Source organism: Octodon degus, unplaced genomic scaffold (genome assembly GCF_000260255.1).
Source record: "Octodon degus isolate 3935 unplaced genomic scaffold, OctDeg1.0 scaffold00080, whole genome shotgun sequence".
Taxonomy (NCBI): Eukaryota; Metazoa; Chordata; class Mammalia; order Rodentia; family Octodontidae; genus Octodon; species Octodon degus.
The window spans coordinates 6,192,166-6,214,543 of NW_004524656.1; the positions used below are offsets into that span (position 1 = coordinate 6,192,166).

At 49.8% G+C, this 22,378-nt stretch overlaps 3 protein-coding genes across 5 annotated transcripts; 2 read left to right on the forward strand and 1 right to left on the reverse strand.

Moving 5' to 3' along the window:
- Positions 1–2,399: 2,399 nt before the first annotated feature.
- Dpagt1 (dolichyl-phosphate N-acetylglucosaminephosphotransferase 1) lies at positions 2,400–8,418 on the forward strand. 2 transcript variants are annotated; one of them, XM_004636421.2, is made up of 9 exons: positions 2,400–2,772; positions 3,051–3,171; positions 3,338–3,551; positions 3,768–3,914; positions 6,227–6,311; positions 6,916–7,104; positions 7,418–7,505; positions 7,668–7,823; positions 7,901–8,418. In XM_004636421.2, the coding sequence occupies exons 1-9, from the start codon at positions 2,612–2,614 to the stop codon at positions 7,964–7,966; spliced, it is 1,227 nt and encodes a 408-aa protein (XP_004636478.1). In that variant the 5' UTR covers positions 2,400–2,611; the 3' UTR covers positions 7,967–8,418. The 2 variants fall into 2 exon arrangements, with proteins under 2 accessions (XP_004636478.1, XP_023576984.1); XM_023721216.1 differs by lacking the exon at positions 7,901–8,418 and having other exon boundaries at positions 7,418–7,513; positions 7,668–7,756.
- Positions 8,419–9,143: 725 nt separating this feature from the next.
- On the forward strand, positions 9,144–10,868 carry LOC101587847 (histone H2AX). Its single transcript, XM_023721029.1, has one exon. It carries the CDS (start codon positions 9,598–9,600, stop codon positions 10,027–10,029), a length of 432 nt encoding a protein of 143 aa, XP_023576797.1. The 5' UTR covers positions 9,144–9,597; the 3' UTR covers positions 10,030–10,868.
- Positions 10,869–11,415: 547 nt separating this feature from the next.
- On the reverse strand, positions 11,416–21,979 carry Hmbs (hydroxymethylbilane synthase). 2 transcript variants are annotated; one of them, XM_004636423.2, is made up of 14 exons: positions 21,792–21,979; positions 16,583–16,636; positions 16,185–16,257; positions 15,730–15,779; positions 15,583–15,638; positions 14,976–15,053; positions 14,693–14,770; positions 14,496–14,571; positions 13,244–13,357; positions 12,792–12,830; positions 12,367–12,486; positions 12,139–12,192; positions 11,936–12,022; positions 11,416–11,845 (listed from the first exon to the last, which is right to left on the reverse strand). In XM_004636423.2, the coding sequence occupies exons 1-14, from the start codon at positions 21,822–21,824 to the stop codon at positions 11,672–11,674; spliced, it is 1,086 nt and encodes a 361-aa protein (XP_004636480.1). In that variant the 5' UTR covers positions 21,825–21,979; the 3' UTR covers positions 11,416–11,671. The 2 variants fall into 2 exon arrangements, with proteins under 2 accessions (XP_004636480.1, XP_004636482.1); XM_004636425.2 differs by lacking the exon at positions 12,367–12,486.
- Between the last annotated feature and the right edge of the window lie 399 nt (positions 21,980–22,378).

Genomic DNA, 22,378 nt, shown 5'->3' on the forward strand with positions numbered 1-22,378 from the left:
TAATCAACTACATACTTAGCATCATGGGAAGAAGTTATTCAGATTACATGACAAGTATCTCAGTAATCATTTTCTGATGGTAACATGTCTATGTGGACAATCATCCCTACCGCCTGAGCAAATCCTCCCGTGGGTGGGAGTGAGTGGGCTAATGATCTCTGACACAAAGAGACTCTACGGTTCTAACTGAGCTGACAAGATTATTAGGATAGGCCTCCTAATAAAAAATATAGACTTGTCCCTTAGACCTCCAGGGAGTTTCATCCTGCTCCTGATCAACAAGATAGTAAGCGCTGCTTCCTCAGGGGATCCCACAAGTTCTTCCTTTCCGTCTGCTCCTAGCACCTCATGCTTTCTGTCTGGAAATCTCTTTGGCTCTTAGTGCCTACTGAACTCTTTCAGGATAATATTCTACCTCAAGGCCCTCTTAGTTCCTCTGGCTACAACGAATTTCACCTTCCATGTGCACCTGTTGCCTCTGTAGCTCTTCAGGTGCGACTCATTATGTGTGATGATGTCACACAGACACTCTGTGTCCTTAATCCCACGAGAACACTCTGTAGGATGTGGGACTCCAGGGAGTTTGTACATGTGCGCCTTCACCCTCCTGTATGCACACATACACAGAGAGGAACAAATGCCCAGCTTATTGTCAGACTTATGAAAGAGAGAAATAAACTTGGCTCAACTGAAATTTTGTGCCTTTCTTGGTAGGTGTTCAAAGTATTCACTTGAGGGCCGGGGAGATAGCTCAGTAGAATAAGTACTTGCCTGGCAAGTGCAGGGTCCTGAGTTCAATCCCTGGTACCAATAAAAACAACAACAACAACAAAAACCCAAAACCAAAAAAAAAACCCCAAAGTATTCACTTGAATGCTGAGGAAGAGTGGCCACTATGACATAGATATAAAGATGTAGTTTGTTGTTGTTCATTGTCACATTCAAGTAGAAGGGACATTTCACATCTGTTTTTTGTTTGTTTGTTTGTTTGTTTTTTGTGGAACCGGGGATTGAACTCAGGCCCTTGCACTTGTCAGGGAAGCGCTTATTCTACTGAGCCACCTCCCCGGCCCTCACATCTGGTTTTGAGGGAAAGCAAAGACTACATTTGGTCTATTTTAGGGGAGAGGCGTACCAGGAATCAAACTCAGGACCTTGAGCTTTCCAAGTACTGAGCTATAGCCCCAGCCCTTATTTGGTACAAAAACAGTTAACCCCCAATGAATTCTGGAACGAGTCTTATTTGAAAGGATGCAAAACGTGGTAGGCTGAGTCACTGCCCTAACTCACTGGTAGTGATGTCCTTTCTGAGGAATGGACATCACTTGCCACTTGCGTGGGAATAAAAGGTAATGACAATGCAGGTGAACCGTTATTTGCTGGGGAACAGGGTTAAGATAAAAACCTAAGAGATATGGGTCTGTTTTTCCTGCTCTTGAGCTCTGTGCGAGGCTTCAGCGTCCACCTTCTTGTTTTAGGAGCTTGGCACACTGCAGTGACCCAAGACCAAGCTGAAGTCCCAGGTTAAATCCCAGACCAGAAAGCATTTCCAGCTCCTTCAGCCGTGAAGTGCCTCATTCGGTTGCCTGGCAACTAGCTGCTTCCAGAGGGCAGAAGGTGGGTGGGATGTTGAAGAAAAGCACCTGTACCTAGATCCAGAACCAGAGAGTGGGAGGGGCTTTAGCATTTACATCATCGCAATTGAGGTTGCCCTTCTGAGACTCAAGTCGGCTTTTTTTTTTATATATTTATTTATTTTTATTTATTACATTTATTTATTGTGTGTGTGTGTGGCCAGCTCAGCCCACCAGGGGGCGGGTCTGGCTGGCATGTGGTGCTGGGGATCGAACCGCGGTCCCTGTGCTTTGCCAAGCTTGTTTCAAGTAGGTGCTTTAGACCACTGAGCCATCTCTCCAGCCCCTCAAGTCGGCTTTACCTGGGCTTGCAACTAGGTTTCCTGCAAACAACAAGTGTGGCTCCAGCCATCATGCCTCCTACCTCTTCTGGCTTCCAGGAACCTTCTTCCCGGCTCCAAGGCATGCCTGAATGAGCACTCGGCACTGGCCCTTTAACGTGACCTGCGGGTTGTTGAGGGAGCTAATACTGACGTGGAACCCCGGAGAGCAATGTCAGACACGTGGGTGGAGGAGGCGTTCATTTTGGAACTGGGCAAAGAGTTTTTCCGCTGCGGGCTGTACATCTTTAATATAATGTTAGGAGGGTATCCGCTCTTGCTTGTTTTTCTTTATTGCCTTCCCAATACTCTCGTGATACTTCTACTCTCGCACAAAATGCAGCTTAAAATGACATTTCCGTACCCTTTCCATTGCCCATATTAAAAATGGCGCCGTTGCCTTCCAGGACGTAGTTCCCTTAGACTCAAGGTCCGGGCGGAAACAGCGGGTAGGCAGGTGCTGCGGGACAGAGCCCAGGTTGCTTCACAAAACCTCTTAGGGGAGTCCCGAGGGCTGTTCAAATCAGAGTTGTTGGGGTTTGCTCCGCCTCGCGTGGGAGGACTCCGCTTGTGGGGAGCGGCCACTTGGCCACTCCTTACTGCTGAAACCTCGGGGCTGCGAGTAGGTTGCGGAGCTGGAACCTCTGGCCACTCACCATGTGGGCCTTCCCCGAGGTGCCGATTCCGCTACTGGTGAATTTGATCGGCTCGCTGCTTGGATTTGTGGCCACACTCACCCTCATCCCGGCCTTCCGTGGTCACTTTATCGCTGCGCGCCTCTGTGGCCAGGACCTCAACAAAACCAACCGGCAGCAGATGTGAGCAGTGGCACACAGGTGTCCCGGGCAGGGGCCAGGGGTGGGCAAGGCATAGGCGAACACTGAGGTGTTTAAACGTGCACAGTGGATAACTGGTTAGTCCTGGGGAATGATGGGGAAGGGGACCCTTGAGTGCATCAGGAACTCCAGCCTTGGTGCCTGCCTTCCCCCACCCCCCAACTTCTGGGAAGATCTTTGCGGTTACAAGTTACTCCCCTGGTGAGCGACCACGCCCATCTCCTCTTCTTCCTCCACTTCTTTTGCTGCTGGCGCCACAGTCCAGAATCCCAAGGCGTAATCAGCGGTGCTGTTTTCCTTATCATCCTGTTCTGCTTCATCCCATTTCCCTTCTTGAACTGCTTCGTGGAGGAGCAGTGCAAGGCCTTCCCGCACCATGAAGTAAGTGGGTAGTGGGGGCAGTTGCCTAAGGGCTGGGAGGTACCAGAGAAGGACGGGGTTGTCGGAATTTGGGGGAAGGGGCTGAGGACCTAGTGGAAAAGACAGAAATTCTAGAAAGGTTGAATGGCAGTAGGCGGGACTCATGACCTGCCCGAGCCTCCCCCAGTTTGTGGCCCTGATAGGTGCCCTCCTTGCCATCTGCTGCATGATTTTCTTGGGCTTTGCGGACGATGTCCTGAATCTACGCTGGCGCCATAAGCTGCTGCTGCCCACAGCTGCCTCGCTACCTCTCCTTATGGTCTATTTTACCAACTTTGGCAACACAACCATTGTGGTACCCAAGCCCTTCCGCCCAATTCTTGGCCTACATCTGGACTTGGGTGAGTATCTCTGCTGTTACTGCCCCCGTGGCACTTACTTCAGGTCACCCTCCCTGGAGATGCCCACAGATGCCCTGTGATCCCCTGTTCCTGTTCTGTCTGTGTGAATGTTCAGATCCTCTCTGGTGGCCCTTCTTTGTGTGCTCTCTTCTCAGAATACTCTTAGATCCTTTCCTAGGTGTCACTGCTTCTCTTTATCCTGTGTCTTCCTTGCAGGGATCCTATACTATGTCTACATGGGGCTCCTGGCAGTGTTCTGTACGAATGCCATCAATATCCTAGCAGGAATTAATGGTCTCGAGGCTGGCCAGTCATTGGTCATCTCTGCTTCCATTATTGTCTTCAACCTGGTGGAGCTGGAAGGTTGGTGCGATGGGGATAGGGTGAGAGCTCTCAGGGTTTAGAGAACTGCTTGTTATATAGCTCTGAGAAATGGAGAGCTGATAATCCCAGCAGGAGGATCACTTCGAGTTTGAGGTCAGCTTAGGCTACAAAGGGAGTTCAAGGCCAGCATGAGCTGCATAGGTAAACCCTGTCTTAAAAAGACAAAAACAAAAAACAGTTTTAAAAAAATGAAGAGTTATTTCAATGTAAGGAAGAAAAATAGCAGCCTGTCACTTATAGCTGGATTGTTATGAGTAGCTAGACTATGATTGTCTCCTGTTGGACATAAACAGTTTCATAGAACCCCAGCATCAGAGAGGGATACCCCTGACTATGTGGAACAGAACACAAAACAGACTTCGCCCACTGTCTTCACCTTTGAGCACAGACTAAAGCACGGGAACACTAAGTGAACCCCCAAAATAGCCAACATCCTCTCTTGTCTAATGTGAGAGGTTGCAGCTCCTTTGCAATAGCAACTCAGGAGCCAGGGAGATAACTCAGTGGAATAAGTGCTCCCCTGGCAAGCGCAAGGGCCTGAGTCCAATCCCCAGTTCTGAAAAAAAAAAAAAAATTATTAAGATATTTAGTCAGAGAATCACTCCTGCTTTCTGACAACAGCCAGTTCAGAGCATGACTTTTCCCTGCAGCCTCCCCCAACCCATTCAGAATGAATCCTATTATAAGTCCCTCCTGATAACTCTTAGAGCGCTTGCCTGGCATGAGCCCCTGGGTGTAGTATCCCACCGCCTTCTCTTTTTTTTCAATTTTTTTTTTATTTGTGTGTGTGTGTGTGTGTGGCCAGCTCAGCCCACCTGGGGGCGGGGCTGGCTGGCATGTGGTGCTGGGGGATTGAACTGCGGTCCCTGTGCTTTGCTAAGCTTGTTCTAAGTAGGTGCTTTAGACCACTGAGCCATCTCACCAGCCCCCCACCCCCTTCTCTTGCACGCACACAGAGCTAAATAAAAAAGTACTTACTAAATGTAAGCAATATTTCTTTATTTATTTTGAGACAAGTTCTCACTATATAGTTCAGGGTGGCCTTGAATTCACTATGTAGTCCAGGTTGGCCTTAAACTCACAGTAATCATCCTGCTCAACCTCCTGAGTGCTGAGATTGCAGGTCTGTGCTATCAAGCCCAGCAAAGTAAGCAGTTTTTCAGCTGGGAATGGTGGTACATATCACTAATTCTAACCCTCTGGGAGGCTCAGGTAGGAAGATCACAAGTTTGAGCCCAGCCTGGGCATTTAGTGAGTCCCTGTCTCAAAAAAATAAAGGGCCGGCCAAATAGTTCTGGATTAAAATGCCTGCAAGCAGGCGCAGGGGCCAGGGGTTTCATCCCCAGGCCTGCTGTGCTGGCTCCCCCACCCCCACCTGGGGACACACTGAGAGGGCAATTGAGACTGGGTGTAGTGGTGCGTGCCTATAATCCCAGCTCTTAGGAGGCTGTGAACAGGCAGATCACTATGAGTCCAATCTAGTAGTGAGACCCTGAACACCCTGTAGACCCTTCCCTAAAATACAAAAAAACCCAAAAGAGCTGTGTGGACATGGTATTGCACGCCTTGATCCCAGCACTCAGGAGGCTGAGGTAGGAGGATCGCCACAAGTTTGAGGCCTCCCTGGGGTACATAAGCAAGTTCAAGACCAGTCTGCACTACAGAGTGAGATCTTGCCTCAGGGCATTGGATATAGTTCAACAGCACAAGTGCCTGCCTGGCAAGCACAAGGTCCTGAGTTCCATTCCTGGTACCTAAAAAATTAAATTAAAAAATAAGAAGACCTGGAAATGCAGCTTAATGCTAAGGTTCAGGACTCTGTGAAGCTGTGTGTATTATCAGCACCATTTCACACACTTAAGTAGTAAAGCTGGTGCTCAAACATAGGTGAGAATGTCTGGACCAATTGAAGACTAGTTTTTGAAGGCTTTATCAATGTGGTGGGGTATTGGAAACTGTCTGGGTGACATGAAAGCAATAATGGGTTATCCTCTTTTGTTTTTGTTTTGTCTTGAGACAGGATCTCACTATGCAGTTCAGGCTGGCCTTGAGCTTACTTTATAGGCTAGGCTGGTCTTGAACTCGTAACAATCCTCCTGCCTCAGTCTCCCAAGTGCTGGGATTACAGGTGTGTTTCACCACGCCTGGCAATAGTGGGCTCTTGAGTGTAGTTTGGATGGGGTGAGAAATGCAGCTGCTTACAGAGTTAGCGATAAGAGACAGAAGATATTAAGAGCAGGATATGAAGGGGATATGGGTAATAACATTTTCTTTTTCTTTTGTTTCCTAAGGTGATTGTCGGGATGATCATATCTTTTCCCTCTATTTCATGATACCTTTTTTCTTCACCACGTTGGGATTGCTCTACCATAACTGGTAAGGAAGCCTGTGGCTAAGAGAGGCAACTGTCTCACCCTGTGGCAAGATGGTCCTGGTCTTAACCCAGCTCCTGATAGAGAGGCTGAACTTGTACATACTTTGGCTCAGTGTTTTCTGGGTATTCAGTTGGTGTAGTCTGCTTGTTTTTGTGGTTCCAGGGATCAAATCTATGGCCTCATGAATGCTAGGCAAGTGCTTTAACTACTGAATTGTGTCTCTATCCCAGTAGTATTCTAAGATTTGCTCTTTTCTCAGCAGTTGGAGACAAGTGCTATGGAGCCCCAGGAATAATTAAGGGATGCAAAATTTCTAGGGCAGCTGAGGTTTCCTCTTAAAACTAAGGTCAGGGTACCTGTATGTGGTGGCACACATCTGTAATTCCAGCACTTGGGAGGCTGAAGCAGGAGGATGGCCATAAGTTCTAGGCTACCCTCAGCTACATAGTGTGTTCAAGGCCAGTCTGGACTATATAGTGAGACCCTGTCTTAAAAAAAGAAAAAAGAACTAGGGTCAGGGTTAGTCCAGTACCTAGCATATGTGGCATAAGAGAAACGATTGCTAATGCTTCTTGCCACTGGCTCAGATCATTTTCCCTGCACAGGTACCCATCTCGGGTGTTTGTGGGAGACACCTTCTGTTACTTTGCTGGCATGACCTTTGCCGTGGTAGGCATCTTGGGACACTTCAGCAAGACCATGCTACTCTTCTTCATGCCACAGGTGTTGAACTTCCTCTACTCACTGCCTCAGCTCCTGCATATCATTCCCTGCCCTCGCCACCGTATACCCAGGTAACCATTTGGGGGCTTAAAAGAGGTATGAAAGCCTTTCACTTGGGATATCCAAAGCCAGGCTACATTTGCTATGCAAAGAATGTGGGCCCAAAGAAGGACTCTTTTCATGTAGGTAGCCTTTTAAGTTTACAAAGTACATTTACTTACATAATCTCATTTAATATTCACAGCAGTTGTGATCATATAGTAGCAAGCAGCAGAGCCAGAAATAGATCTCACTCCGTGTTCAGTGCTCTTCCTAATAATTAACCCCAGGGAAGAAAGATTTTTGAGCGGTGACCCAGTGGATGAAGCTATCTTCCCTCTACAGACTCAATACCAAGACGGGCAAACTGGAGATGAGCTATTCCAAGTTCAAGACCAACAGCCTCTCTTTCTTGGGCACCTTTATTTTAAAGGTAACAAGGTAAAAAGGAGGTAAGGCCCCAGGCCACCATCCTGAACTTGGGGGATGGGAGACCCAGGCCTTAGATCCAGAAGCAACTTGGAAGCATTAAGCAGATCCTTGTTCCTAAAATGCAGGTATGAGCTGAAGTTCTGTCCATCTCTGGTCTCTCTAGGTAGCAGAGAGACTCCAGCTAGTGACAGTACGCCACAGTGAGGATGAGGATGGGGCCTTCACTGAGTGTAACAACATGACCCTCATCAACTTGCTACTGAAGATCCTTGGGCCCGTACATGAGAGGAACCTCACAGTGCTCCTGCTGCTGCTACAGGTGTGTGTGGTGGTGAGTTTGTGCCTCCTCCTTTCCCTTTCTCCACGGTGCTTATTCTCGTCCATTCTCCCTTGCAGATCCTGGGCAGTGCCGTCACCTTCTCCATTCGGTACCAGCTTGTTCGACTCTTCTATGATGTTTGAGCTCCTGAAGATTGCCCTTCGCCATGGTCTCTGGGGGTCCCGACTTGGGCTAGCCTGCCTGGTCCCGTGGGTCTCTCCCAATCCTCTCTCTAGGTTTTACTCCCAGCATTGTCATTCCCCTGTGATTGACATTCTGGGCCATTTTTACCCTCCAGTGACTACTAATTGGACTTTGCCTATAGCCTCCTTCAACTTGCCACTCTCCCTACCCATCAGAGCCTAAGGCAGGATGTAGCAGCTTTTATGCAGATATTCACAACAGTCAGAGCCATAATTCTCAAGGAATATGCTGTGTCTTCAGATAGAACCTGGGCTAGGACGAGGGACACTGACTCAAAGGTGACTCGACATTTGATTATAAATTAAGTGTTCTGATTAGTAAGACACAAGGGGGGAGCCAGGTGCTCCCAATGGTGACAATAAAGTGTTACTTTTTTCTTGTTGTTCCTGTAGGTGAAGTTCCTATATGAATATTTTAGAATAGATTGGGAGAGTTGGTGGAGGTTCCTTTTCCAAGAGGATGCTATCTCTGCTCCAGCAGTTCCTTTTTAGCAAGAAGTGAAAAGAATTGAGCAGGGCTTGGTGGTGCACACCTGTAATCCCAGCGTTTGGGAAAATAAGGCAGGAGGATTGCTAGAAACTTGAGGCCAGCCTGAACTACATAGTAAGGTCCTGTCTAAAAATAAATAAAAATAGGGGCCAGGGAGATGGCTCAGAAGAATAAGTGCTTGACTGGCAAGCGCAAGGGTCTGAGTTCAATCCCCGGTTCCAGAAAAAAAAAAAAAAAAAAAAAAACAGAAGAAGGAACCAAGACCAGTGAGAACATGTCGACTGTCAAAAATACTGATACTTTAGGTGGGATGGAGGGCTGGTAAAACCCACTGCTGGCAGAGGACAACTTTTTTTTTTAATTATTTATTTGTGTGTGTGTGTGTGTGTGTGTGTGTGTCCAGCTCAGCCCACCAGGGGGCGGGGCTGGCTGGCATGTGGTGCTGGGGGATTGAACCGCGGTCCCTTGCTTTGCTAAACTTGTTCTAAGTAGGTGCTTTAGACCACTGAGCCATCTCACCAGCCCCGAGGACAACTTTTAAATCCCATTTCTTTCCTTTTCCGCGTGTTCCTTAACTTAAGAAGACAGAGCGGGGAGTGACTAGACTTGGGAGGAGAGTTAAAGGGAGGTGTAGTAGTAACCCCTTTTAAAAATCCTACGCCAGCACAAAATTTGCTAGAAGTTAAGTTTCTTCAGAATCCACCCGTTTTGTCTTCCACTTCTGGTCTCACACTGTAGCGTTTAAATCTCGCGCGCTTTCCTTAGATTGGCCACCTCGGGACGCGGTGGGCCGATTACGTGCTATCACTCCTCCTCGCCGTCTTCCCCCGGGCAAAAGGTTTTCAAATTCTACCAATCGCCGGGCGCGCTCCCTCAACCAAGGGACGTCAGGGAAGGGTTAATTGCAACCAGCCGGAGGCGGGGATTAAGGAAAAAGAGCCAATCAGGAGAGTGCGAGGGCGTGCCCGTGGGGGGCTTATAAAGGCGGCCCATAGCGCGCGGGGCGGCAGTTGGGCTGCGGCGGGCTGCGCTGAGGTTGTGTTCTTGAGGTCCTCCTCTTCTCTGGTCTACCTCTTCGACTATGTCCGGCCGGGGCAAGACTGGCGGCAAGGCCCGCGCCAAGGCCAAGTCGCGCTCTTCGCGCGCGGGTCTCCAGTTCCCGGTGGGCCGCGTTCACCGGCTGCTGCGGAAGGGCCATTACGCCGAGCGGGTGGGCGCCGGCGCCCCGGTCTACCTGGCGGCCGTGCTCGAGTACCTCACCGCCGAGATTCTGGAGCTGGCGGGCAACGCGGCCCGCGACAACAAGAAGACGCGAATCATCCCCCGCCACCTGCAGCTGGCCATCCGCAACGACGAGGAGCTCAACAAGCTGCTGGGCAAGGTCACCATCGCGCAGGGCGGCGTGCTGCCCAACATCCAGGCCGTGCTGCTGCCCAAGAAGACGAGCGCCACCGTGGGGCCGAAGGCGCCGGCGAGCGGCAAGAAGGCCACGCAGGCCTCACAGGAGTACTGAGGGCCTCCGCGCCGGCCCTCGGCCCTCGTCCTGCCACCACAAAGGCCCTTTTAAGGGCCACCACCGCCTCACAGAAAGAGCTGAGCCACGCGGGGCCGCGTCCCCGCCCCCCTCCGCGCGCCCCCGCCGCCGCCCGCGTGCCCGCGCTCCGCCCTTCCCCCCGCCGCGCGGCTCCGGAGGCCTCGGCCCTTCGGCCTGCGGGAGCAAGGCCGACCTCGGATCCCGCCCCCTGCGGGGCCCGCGGCAGCCTCCGCGACCTCGCCTTGCCGCCTGGCCGGGCTGGGGCCCAGCGGCGCCCTGAAGGTGAGTCCCGCCGCAGCCGCAGCCTGCGTCTGTTCAGCGGGTGCCCAGCCCTCGGCAGCCGGGACTGCTGAGCTCCGGGCGTCGCGGGAGAGAAACGTTAACCTAAGCGTCGAAGTCTGGTGTCGCCCTTGGCCGCCTCGACCCGGGGCTGTCTCGTCACATCCCCGTCCTCATTCATAGGCCTTCGTGGCGCGGCCAGGACAAAGCTCTGTAAGACGAGCAGCCTTCTTCTGAGGACGACTGCCTCCTAGGGAGAAGTTGCGGAGAGGGCAGAGGTCTGCGGCTCGGATCCGACGCTGGCTGCGCGATCCGCGGGAGTTGTATTTGTGCCGCGAGTGACGGCCGGCGGCGCAGCCATCCACCCCGTCTGCGACTGGACTCGGCGATCAGAGACCACACGAGGCGGCCGATCCCTGTCTGGACCGAGCCTCAGTCGGCTTCTGAACTGGAATTGTGCAGCTAACCCATCCAAAACTAGAACCCTAGGTAATGGGGAGTTTGAAATGGACTGTTTTGTTTATTAAAGGATTTTTTTTAAAGTGTCTTGTTTTTCGTTTTGCAAGAATTGTAAGATTGATAACCGCAGGCCTCATTTTGGGTACCGAGGATGGGAGACACATAAATAAGCGTCTGTTAACTGGAAAAGAAATTCGTAAAATTTTTGTTGTCTTGGTTGTATTCAAGGTTGAATCTAGGGTCTCCACACTGTACATCCCTAGCTCTTTATTTCCTTTTGAGACGGTCTAGCTCTGCAGTTCAGGCTGGCCTTGAGCTCACTTTGTAGCATACAAACTCGCCATGGGCTTCCTGCCACAGCCTCCCAGATGCAGTGATTACAGGCATGTGCCACCATGCCGGCACAAGCTCTTATTTGATACAGGGTCTCGATAAATTACCTAGGCTGGACATGAATTTGTGAGCCTGTCTCAGCCTCCCAGAGTGCTGGGCTTACAAACGTGTGCCACCAGGCCCAGTTTAGAATATAGGATTTTAAGCTTGTTCTCTTGCTGTTTTGGTGTTCCTGGGGAACAATGATTCTGCTTTAAGATGTCCACAAGTTTGGATAGAGAGCCTGCACGCAGGTAAAGATCGAAGGGTTTTTTGTTTATTTAAAGTCTTCACCCCAACCCTACCAAAAAAACCACCTTAGAGCTGGTTATTAGAGTTGGTTACATTCAAAGACTGACTTCACTTTTTCTCTAAAGAGAGGGGTCCCCACCTCTAAAGAGAGGATGCAGGCAAGGCAGCTGGCACGGGCTGAAGTCTCAGATCCTGCAGTGGGGTAATCACTCCCCAGTTAGCACAGTAAAGGCCTAGGCACCTGTGCCCCACACACCAGTTAGTGGGCATCATTAAGCTGCCGTGCAACATCCAGGATGTTCTTGGCTCCTTTGCTTAGCAACAAATTGGCAAGGCTGATGCCCAAGTTCTCCGCAGCCAGCTGGGCTCCTCGCGGAATGTTCCGGGCAGTGATGCCCACCAGCTGGGGATCGTCCTCTGGGCCATCTTCATGCTGCACGAAGGGGGGGGGGGTCCTGGTGAGCACAAAGGGCGAGGCTATATGCGTCCTTTTCACTCCCTCCCAGACCTCCAGCCTCGGTACCTGCACAGGAATGTGGATGGCTGCCTGCATGGTCTCTTGCATGCTATCTGAGCCATCTAGACTCCAGACTCCTCCAGTCAGGTACAGCTAAGAAAGAAAATGGTGGCTTCAGCATATTCTGAGGACACTGCTCAGGAGTTGGATGCACAGGGAGAAGTGTCACAGTCCTCTTTCTGGTCCTCCCACCCATTTCCCCTGCGTACTTGCCCGTCCTTCATCGTGGTGTGCACTGCCACTGGCACACTACAGCCGCCTTCCTGCAATGAGAGGTTCCATGCTGTGACCACAGCCTGCAGAACCACAGGCCTCAGGGCCCACACCTGGTACCCTCCAAACCCAACATTTAACAGCTACAGGGAGGCAAAGCGCAGCCCATGATCCTTCTAGCTACCCAAGTCCCCACCCCTCCGCAGGGGATGTGCAGCCCCTACCAAGTGCCTCAGGAAGGCCCTTTCGGCGATACAACGAAGCAGAGTCTCACAATCATGCAACACACCCACTAGATTCAAGATGTCCTGGTCCTTGGCTCGGACTTCCACGCCCAGGGCCCCCTGATGGAAAACAACAGGCTTGATTTTTTCTCCCTATTCAATGGTGCTAAAAATGGCAACCACCTCTTCTTCACTTGCTCCCCAGGCCTTCTGGGGGCCAGTAACATCCTCAGGAAGCAAATGCCTAAGGCTGTGTGACCAGCTTCTTAGTTGAGAAGACAGAGAGGGCACATTAAGAAGTGCCTTTACAGGGCTGGGGAGATGGCTCAGTGGAATAAACACTTGCATGACAAGTGTAAGGGCCTGAGTTCAATCCCTGGTTCCAGCTAAAAAAATAAAGAAGTGCCTTTACAGCCCGAGCTCACCTGGCCTACAGCATACATACACTCTTCAGGGTGCAGGATCTGTTGGAACCCAAACAGTCAGTCAGAAAGGTGGCAATGGGAGTGCCCCACACCCAGCAGTGACAGGGGCATGCCTATCATCTAGAAAACTAGGGGTTGGCACTAACAGGAGTCTGGCCTCTGATTTCCAGGCTGGGACTTGTTTGTAGCTTGTAGTGGTTGGTTTTTTTGGCTTTTTTAAAAATGTATTTGGTGCAGGGTCTCACTACACAGCTTGGACTTGTAGTGATCTTCCTGTTTTCAACCTCACCAGTGCTGGGATTACAGGTTTGCACCACCATGCCAGGTTTTGGTGGCTGGCACAGCATGCGGTACTGGGGCAGCTCACACTACAGAGTGAGACCCTGTCTCAAACCAAACAAAAGGACAGCACAGGCAAGAGGGAGACAGATTAAGGAGGGGGGTGGTCCTACCTGCCCCACTCGGTTCTGCCAGCCCAGGCGCTGCAGGCCAGCAACAGCCAGGATGATGGCACTGAACTCTTGCTGTTCATCCAGCTTCCGCAATCGAGTGTTGAGGTTCCCTCGCTGTGGAGAGAAGCTAAGGACCCTCGAGCCGTAAGCAGTTTTCTCTGCCTTACTGTTTCCCTCTCTAGCTGGCTGACTGCTCACCTTGCAGTTCTCAGCCTCATGACCACAGCTACCACAGTTTTTGTGCTGTTCCAAAGAGCCTCCCTTATGGCAATTCATTTTGTTTTTACAACATGCACATGAGGTAGGTATTACCATAGCCTCACTTTACAGATGAGCACAACACAGAGAGGATAAATAATATGCCCAACATTACAAGATTTCTGGGAAGTCTTCCCTGACCAGCAAGTCTTTCTGAACGTTACAGCTACATGCTTCCAGAGAATTACCTTTTTTGTTTTTTAGAGCACTTAGCACATACTATTTTTTTTGTGTGTGTGTGTGTGGAACCAGGGATTGAACTCAGGCCCTTGCGCTTGCCAGGGAAGTGCTTATTCTACTGAGCCATCTCCCCAGCCCCTAGCACATACTATTTTCAAAATTAATTTTATGAAGTAGGGCATGGTGGCACACACCTGTAATCCCAGCACTTAAAGCAAGAGGATGGCTTCAAGTTTGAAGCCAACTGGGTTACATGGTGAGTTCAAGGCCAGCCCAAACTACATAGCAAGACCCTGTCTCAAAACAAGAAAAAAGGGGCTGGTGAGATGGCTCAGTGGTCTAAAGCACTTACTTAGAACAAGCTTAGCAACGCACATGGACCGCGGTTCAATCCCCCAGCACCACATGCCAGCCAGCTCCGCCCTCAGGCGCGCTGATCTGCCCCCACACACAAATAAATAAAAAAATAAAATAAAAAAACAAGAAAAAAAAAGTAAATTTTACGAAGCACACTACCTAGGCATTGTAACAATAAAGTAAAAATGGAGGCACTGTCTACCTCTCCGGGGATAATCACCATTGAGTATCACTTTGTACTGTCAATGCCTATCTCTACCTTAAATATAAACTCTACATAAAAAATGATATTTATCTTAGTATTATCTCCAATGCCAGGCACCTCCCTATGGCTAAGAAAATATTAAAAGGGCTGTGGATGGATGGATGGGTGGGTGGATGAGCAGAAAGACAGCTCACTCCCCCAGAGCCACTTGCTCTGGAAGCCCCGTACATGTCTCCTCTTCCAAAAGGATACAATACTCTTGAACTCCAGATGCCGATACTTTCTCTGCAGCTGGGCTGCTCTCCTCAGGGAGCTGGTCCCCACCACACTGCCCAGAAGGGAGGGTTTAAAGTGAGATTTAACACTGAGCAGCCCTATTCTTGCTGTTCTTCTCCTCCCATCCCCCATCCGTGCCATCCCACCCAGGTGCCTATCCAGGTCGCACTCACCTCTTCTCTGGCAAGGTTTCTAAAGTCTTCCCCACAAATTTAGGGTGAAAGACAACAGCATCGTAGGGGCTTTCCCGCCTGAGAGGAGTGAAGGTCATGGAATGAGGGCAGGGTTTTAATTCAGAGCTCATCTACTCCCTCTCAATAGCCAATGGCATTTTCTGCCATGCTTGAGGTCAGAGAACCTTCAAGGCTCTTCAGAGGGTCAAGTCCCGGACAGAAGAAGTAAAGGGGTCCTAAAGTCCGTCCCCTGTAAAGGCCCCCTTGCTCACAGGACTCTTACTTGCAGATGGCTCCAATGGTGAAGCCAGGAGGTAGCACAGTAGGCAGGTCCTTTAGGGAGTGAACAACCAGGTCGACTCTAGAGATGGGAGAATAGGGAAAGAAGAAGGGGTCTGAGCAGCCAGCCCCCAGCCTCCCTCACACACTCCTGCCCTACTTCAGCAACAAAGCCAGGGTCAGTGGGCTGATGAGATGGCTCAGTGGTCTAAAGCACCTACTTAGAACAAGCTTAGCAAAGCACAGGGACCACAGTTCAATCCCCCAGCACCACATGCAAGCCAGCCCCGCCCCTGGTGGGCTGAGCTGGCCACACACACACACATAAAACAAAACAAAACAAAAACAAAGCCAGGGTCAGCTCAAGAAGCAGGCCACCCTGAGCCCTCAGGGCCTTGAGCCGGCTCTCTGCCCGCCCTATGTGCCATTTCCCTCGCCAATTTTGCATGCCAGACAGCCAGAGACTCAACCAGGAAACTCTCCCTTCTAGAAGCCCGAAACCCACTTATGAGCCCCCCAGCCAATCTGACAGTCTCAGCCAGCAGAGCCTTGTTACTATCTGGATCCCAGCAAGAGACCAAGGGGTGCCACACTCCTGAGTCTTCACTTACTCATTCCTCTCCAGGGCATGTTCTAGCTCCTTGGTAAACAGGCTCTTCTCTCCTATCTGTCAGGCAAGAAAGAGCCTCAGAGTGACTCCGTAGGGGAAGGACAAAAGGGGAGCCAGCCAGGACTGTGGGAGCGGGGGAAGATGTTACCTTGGACAGTGCAGTGTCAAGAATCTTGTCCCCTATGGTGGACATGGCAACTGAGGAGAGGGTCAATCAGAAAGAGTTAGGTACTCATTAATCAGCATTTATTGGGCCCCTACTGTGCCCACCTTGATACTAAAATTCATGGTGGGGTCAGAAAACCCATGAATACCAGTCCTTACCCCACCCCCTCCCAATGAACAAGGTACACAGGGGCTGGGGAATGCACACTCACTCAAAGAGCCCCAAGTGGGAGGACATTAATTGCAGGCGAGCCCAGACAGTCAGAACTGCAGGTGTTCAGGGAGGCGAGCCCTCCAACGGGGAGCAGCCAAGAGCGATTCTTGGAGGCAGGGCCCCAGGCTCTGGTCACTGGCAAAGCCAGTAACACTGTGCTTCCCTCACCCAATCCAGGGTATGCTAGCTTCCCATTAACTTCCATTCCTCTCCAGAAAACTTACCAATTTCAAACTGCAGGCCAGGGTATAAGGCTTTCAGCATCGCCACGACAGTGTCCGTCTGTATGCGAGCCAGCTAGGGACAGAGATTCGGATTAGTCTTTCCCTTTTTGCTGACCATCCCTGGCTCAGATCCTCATAGTACCACTGAGATCCTGAAGGGAGTGGGATTGTCACCTGGAAAGGAGAGGTGGGTGGCCAGGAGTCTACCACACACCAACAGCTTCCACAGTTCAGTAGCTGACTCTCCACAGGAAGTGATCTGCTATTGCCCACTGCTCTGACCCCAGCCACTCCATTTCCTCTATGAAGGAAACCAGCCCTCTGCACCCCTCAACTTGTGATCCTGTGGGCCCTAGGACTCCTCTGATAAACCTCTTCCACCCCACGTCTGTACTCACCTGGCTCTTACGGGTCCCCACTCGAATCACTCTCATCTTGGAGCTGTCTTCTTCCTGCAGAAAAAGTCCCAAGGTTATAGTGCCCTCTGTTCCTTGTATTTCTCAAGTCCTTGTCCAAGAACCAGAACTACTGCTTTAGAAGAAAAAAGCTTCAGCCTCTGGCCTATGTGTGGCCAGTGAGTCTTGGAGTGGGTAAATTCACAACTGGTCCCTCCACCTTCCTTATACCTTCTGCTCTTCTCTGAGATCCAGAGAAGCAAAGACCAGAGGGCAGCACCACTAAGGTCTGTGGCTGCAGTGGCAGTAAGCAAGACACTGGGCCCCAAGGCCTACCTTGGCCAAAGCAGGTCTCAGTGGGAGTGCTACACACAGCCGGGTGGGTGAAGAGATAAGGCCCATCAGCCTGGCTACAGGAAGGGTGGGGCCGGCAGCTGGCTGGGGCAGGGCCACTATGGCCGCTCATCACTTGAAGACAGGTTTGCTATCCACAAGAGAGCTGGAGAAAGCTTCTGCACCATCCAGGTGCCCAGAGCTGCCCCACAACTACCACTAAGGGTCCCATAAGCCTTAAAAACAAAGATTTTTTTTTTTTTTTTTTTTTTTTTTGCGGAACTGGGTATTGAACTCAGGCCCTTGTACTTGCCAGGGAAGCACTTATTCCACTGAGCCATCTCCCCAGCCCCCCCACATTTATTCTTTTTTTTTTTTTTTTTTGAGGTACCGGGGATTGAACTCAGGACCCTGTGCTTGCCAGGCAAACGCTTATTCTACTGAGCTATCTCCCTGGCCCCCATATTTATTTATTTATTTATTTTTTTTGCGGAACTGGGTATTGAACTCAGGCCCTTGTACTTGCCAGGGAAGCACTTATTCCACTGAGCCATCTCCCCAGCCCCCCCACATTTATTCTTTAGACTACTTCTATTGATGAATTATTAAAATTCTGAAAATAATCAGAAATAAATTCCCATACAAACAACAATGAAAATACCAATAGCACTCTATAAAAAATTAATCTTTTCTTCAATTATCACACCTAAGGCAATCTGCACACATGACAACAGCATGTTCCATAGACAGGTATCACCCTGATAGCACACGTGCTTTGTTCAGCTGGCCAACTTGACACCTCAGTGGGCTTGCTATTTTGTCTGGGGGTTTGTATTATATTACACAGTGTGTAGTTGACAGGAATATAAAAATATCAATACAATAAATTATTAAATTCTTAATATGTATTGTGGTTATAATAGATGTCAGCATTTTCACATCAGCTGTGTACTTCCTTACAAAACCTAAAAGATGACATCCAAAATAAATTCCTATATGAAAATACCAATAGGTCCCCACCACAAATATGTCAACTGTCACACCCAAGGCAGTCTTCACAAATGACAACTGCATGCTCCACGCACACATCTCACTTACAGAGATAGCATGTGTGCTGAGCTTTCCTTTTTTTCTTTTTTGTCTTTTTGAGACAGGTTCTCCCTGTACAGTTCAGGCTGGCCTCAAGCTCACAACCATCCTCTTGCCTCAGCTTCCCAAGTGCTAGATTACCAGTGTGCTCACCATGCCTGGCTTGTGGCAGTCTTGTCACCTCTCTCCTTGTTTTGTCAGGAGCTTCCTATCATACTGTACAACATGCACTTAGCAGGGAAATAAAATATCAAAGAGGTAAGGAGTGGTTCTGGTCAGGGGGCGCACGCCTGTGACCCCAAGACCTGAGAGGATGAGGCTAGAGGATCGCTGTGAGTTCGAGACCAACGTGGGCTACAAAGTGAGCTCAAGGCCAGCCTGAGCTGCACATCAAGACTCTGCTTCAAAAAGATTCAAAAAAAGGTGATGAGTGCTTAGAACAGACATTTGTACCTCAGCTGTTTACTTGCTTATAAAACCTAAAAGATAACATTAGAAACAAAAACCCTATGTGAACTATACTGTAAACACAAACAAAAGTCTACCACAACAATAAGCTTCAACTGTCACACCCAAGGCAGTTTTCACATGTGACAACTGTGTTTCATACACAAGTGTCACTTATACTGATAGCACGACTCTTGTTTTCCTGTCCTTTCTTGTAGGGCAAATGATCTTTGATGAGCTCCAGTCCCAGTCCTCTAAGAAAATCTCTCTGTGATATTTTGCAATTGCTATTTTCTTTGTAAACTGTCAAAACTAGGCCGCACATGTTTAGGATTCAGTAAAACACAACCTTTGGCCAAGGTTTTGTATTTCAAATGACATCATAGTTCTGCATAACTTATCAATAGCATCTTCTCCATGTTTGGTTTGGTATTCCTTTTGGGGTTTTTTTTAAGACAGGGTCTCACCGTGTAGTAGTGCAGGCTGGCCTTGAACTCACGATGCTCTTCCTACCTTGGCCTCCTGAGTGCTGGGATTACAGAAGTGCACCACTGAGCGCAGCTCACAGCGTCTTGTGTCATTTTGTCTGTTACAATTTCCAACAATGAACGGCAGTGCTGGCATTCTGTGCAATACATTTCACCCCTGCCAAGACCTTCCCTGTATTTTTGGACCTACTTCTAACACTAGATCATTCTATTTGGTTGTGTGGCCATTTCACAACATTTTGATAGTCAAATATGCGCTCACATTGCTGTTTTCTTCACCATCTGAATCAAGGAGTCTGCATTCTCTGTGTCTGTACATTCTTTTTTTTTTTTTTTTGGCAGAACTGGGGATTGAACTCAGGCCCTTGCACTTGCCAGGCAAGCACTTATTCTAATGAGCCATCTCCCCAGCCCCTGTCTGTACATTCTTGCTCAATTTCTTTTTCTTTTTCTTCTCTCCCCCCACCCCCACCGCCCCAGAACCAGGGATTGAACTCAGGCCCTTGCGCTTGCCAGGGAAGCACTTATTCCACTGAGCCATCTCCCCAACCCTCTTGCTCAATTTCAATTTCAAGGGAACCTTGGCTCATGTGACAGTGTCAAAGTCTAATCATCATTATCCGCCCACAATATTCTTCTATTATGAAAGCATGGATTTTACCAAAATGGATTCTCTTCATCACCTATACATGAGTAATCTGACTATTCGCTTTTTTTTTTGAGATAGGGTCTTGCCATGTAGTTCAGACTGTTTTTGAACACACTATATAACCCAGGCTGGCTGGTGATCTTTCTGCCTCAGCCTCCCAACTGCTGGGATTACAGGCATGTACTACCACACCCACCTTGATGATTCATTTTTGTTTTTGGTATGGGGATTGAACTCAGGACCTTGCACTTGCCAGGTAGGCACTTATGCCACTGAGCTATATCCTCGGCCTAATGATTCACTTTTGACCTCCTCTAACACTTGCAAAACTGGTTTTTCATGTGCCATAGTATTGTATTGGGCTACTTCCATCAGAGAAATCAAAGGAAAGTTTTTAAAACAAATCCTGGAGTGGTGTAGTCCACTGGCCCCTCTGTGTTGCTCAGGTAAACATATAAAAAAATCAGTTAGCCATAAAGGTGGGCCCAAGTCCTATTTTGACACTTTTGTACACCTGCTCGCTCCTGGCCATTGGTCATACCACATGGGTAAACACTGATTGCTTCCTGTATCCCTCAGGCAAAGGTACTGAGATGCACAGCCAGCTACTCTAATGCTAAAATACAAATTTACAGTAGAAAAGTAAGGGATGGGTTCACTTGACCCAGGCTTATGCCTTGAGGGTTTCTGGATGGAATGCAGACTCCCATCTGACGTTGAGTCCTGCTAAGCCTCTTGGTTGGGTGATTTTGGGCACATCAGTCCATCAGCGCCCATTGGGTCATCTATGAAATGAAGTTTCTTCTATAATAAGAATATGATGCTGAACTTCAGTGCTGTTTCTGAAGTGTTGTTTCCAGTTTCACCAACAAGTACATGGGGTATCAGAGTCCAAGTCAGGAATTCAAAAGGACACATCACCTTCTCTTGCCAGGGCATATCTGACAAAGGCTCTTCAGTCTGACACACAGTTCCTATTTCTTTCTCTATCAGGCAGGAGCAGGAGCCACTGCAGAAAAAGTCAACTTTACCTACTCTTCGAGCTGCATCCCACAGAGTTCTTTTGCAGGCAGACAGGTGGGGCCTCTGAGACTGAGGAGAGAGCTTGCTTCTCTTGGATTCGATTCTACACTCTGATCACTTCTTCAAATATCAGCTCTCAGGCCCTTTGCACATTTGACTTGGCTTGAAATGCTAAACATGGCACTAGAATTTGAGACCATAGGGAGCCCACGGAGGGACTGTTAAGGACCCAGAACTCCTAGGTTCAAAAAATCTGTTAAATTTACTGAATCAGAACAGTACATTCAAGTCAAATAGTTCCGCTAAAAAGTAAGTGAGCTAGACACACTGGGACTCGCCTGTATTCTTAGCCTTTGGGTAGCTAAAGCAGAAGAGTTCTTGAACCCCGGAATTTGACACCAGCCTATCGTCTCAGTGTGTCGTGGGTGCTATGCTATTAGCTGTATTACCATACAGCTAAAAATGGACAGAGTGGACGCTAGAATCCAGATCTCCCTCTGCCTAGCCGAGGGCGCTGGAAGGCCTACACTAGCATTAAATCATCCTGCTGCTCACAGCAGGCTGGGCAGGGGGCGATAAGTAGCTGCTCCAACCCTGTCTTATCTCAGCCCTGCAGTGGCTGGTAGCCGGGAACTGCACCAGCCAGAGCTCAGCAGGCAGGCTCCGCACTCATTGGAGGGCCCAGAGGAGGCCCCTCCCACGGTAGAAAAACAGTGTTGTGTCACATTAAGGGACCTGGAGTAGGCTAGGTCTGGGTGGTGGGTGGCTGCTATAACGGAGAATGGGAAAAGGTCCAAGATGTTTGAGTACAGCTCGGAGATTTGGGGGTGTGCTCTCCTCTGGATCATAAGTGGAACGTCTTCTAAAGTGGCCGCCCCAGACCTCACAGTGTGAAAGGACTCTGTCTGTGTAGACAACTAGACGAACTACAGCAAAGCTTCCCAGGCCTGAGCCAGAAGGCCACGCACAGGGATAGGCGTTCCACGACAGGCTACTCCACTCTAACTCAGCACCCGCTACACACAGATAGCCCCTATTGGCCCCTTAAAAACTGTACAGCGGGGGAAGAAGTGACGGCTAGCCAATCCGACCAATAGACGACGGAGGATGGGCAACCTGGGGCCAATCACTGCACGGCTCTCCCGGAAGCCCCAAGCATGAGGGTCACCCGCTCAGGACTCACCGCCTTTGCAGCGGCGTCGCCATTACCAGACATGACTCCACTCAGGAAGTGGCCGGGCGGTGCTGCTGAGGGCTCCTGGGTTCCGTGGAACCGGAGACTCGAGCCCGCGGGAACCGGGAGCACATGTGGCCCGCGCCTGCCCTTCGGCCTGACTGCGGGACCTGCGGAGGGCTTGCGTCACGTCCGGCGCCCTCCCTCGGAGGGGAGGGACTCTTCTGGGGCGGGAATTGGAACCTCGGCGTGGGAGCCGACCCCACCCCGCTCCGCGCGGTTCGCGGAGAGGCGGGACCCGTCCCCCCGGAGACGTCAGGGTTTGACGCCGAGGACTACCGACTCTCCCTGTTTTTGTCGCTTCTGTTCTTTTGCCCTTTTAAAATTTTGGAAAGGGTCGCACTCCCGGACTGCTCCCCATACTTGAAGTCCTTTAGCCTCCGAGGAGCTGGGATTGTAGGTGTGAAAATCTGTGGTCAGAGGGCGTGTTCCCTTGCCAGTTCTATGTGTAAATTATCTCCGGACCTCTGGGGCCTGTGAGTTAAGACAGGGTTAATCATGCCCTACAGGAAAAGGAGGCTCTATTAACCCTAAGA

Bases quoted from the DNA above. Each gene is read 5' to 3' on its own strand.
- LOC101587847 (XM_023721029.1), top strand. From the start codon at position 9,598: ATGTCCGGCCGGGGCAAGACTGGCGGCAAGGCCCGCGCCAAGGCCAAG.
- Hmbs (XM_004636423.2), bottom strand. From the start codon at position 21,824: ATGTCTGGTAATGGCGACGCCGCTGCAAAGGCG. The intron at 16,258-16,582 runs GTGAGTACAGAC...CTCTGTCCCTAG, and splicing joins TGGGGACCCGTAAGAGCCAG to CTGGCTCGCATACAGACGGA. The intron at 12,487-12,791 runs GTGAGCTCGGGC...GTTTTCCATCAG, and splicing joins GTATGTATGCTGTAGGCCAG to GGGGCCCTGGGCGTGGAAGT.
- Dpagt1 (XM_004636421.2), top strand. From the start codon at position 2,612: ATGTGGGCCTTCCCCGAGGTGCCGATTCCGCTACTGGTGAATTTGATC. The intron at 6,312-6,915 runs GTAAGGAAGCCT...TTCCCTGCACAG, and splicing joins GGATTGCTCTACCATAACTG to GTACCCATCTCGGGTGTTTG. The intron at 7,506-7,667 runs GTAACAAGGTAA...TGGTCTCTCTAG, and splicing joins TGGGCACCTTTATTTTAAAG to GTAGCAGAGAGACTCCAGCT.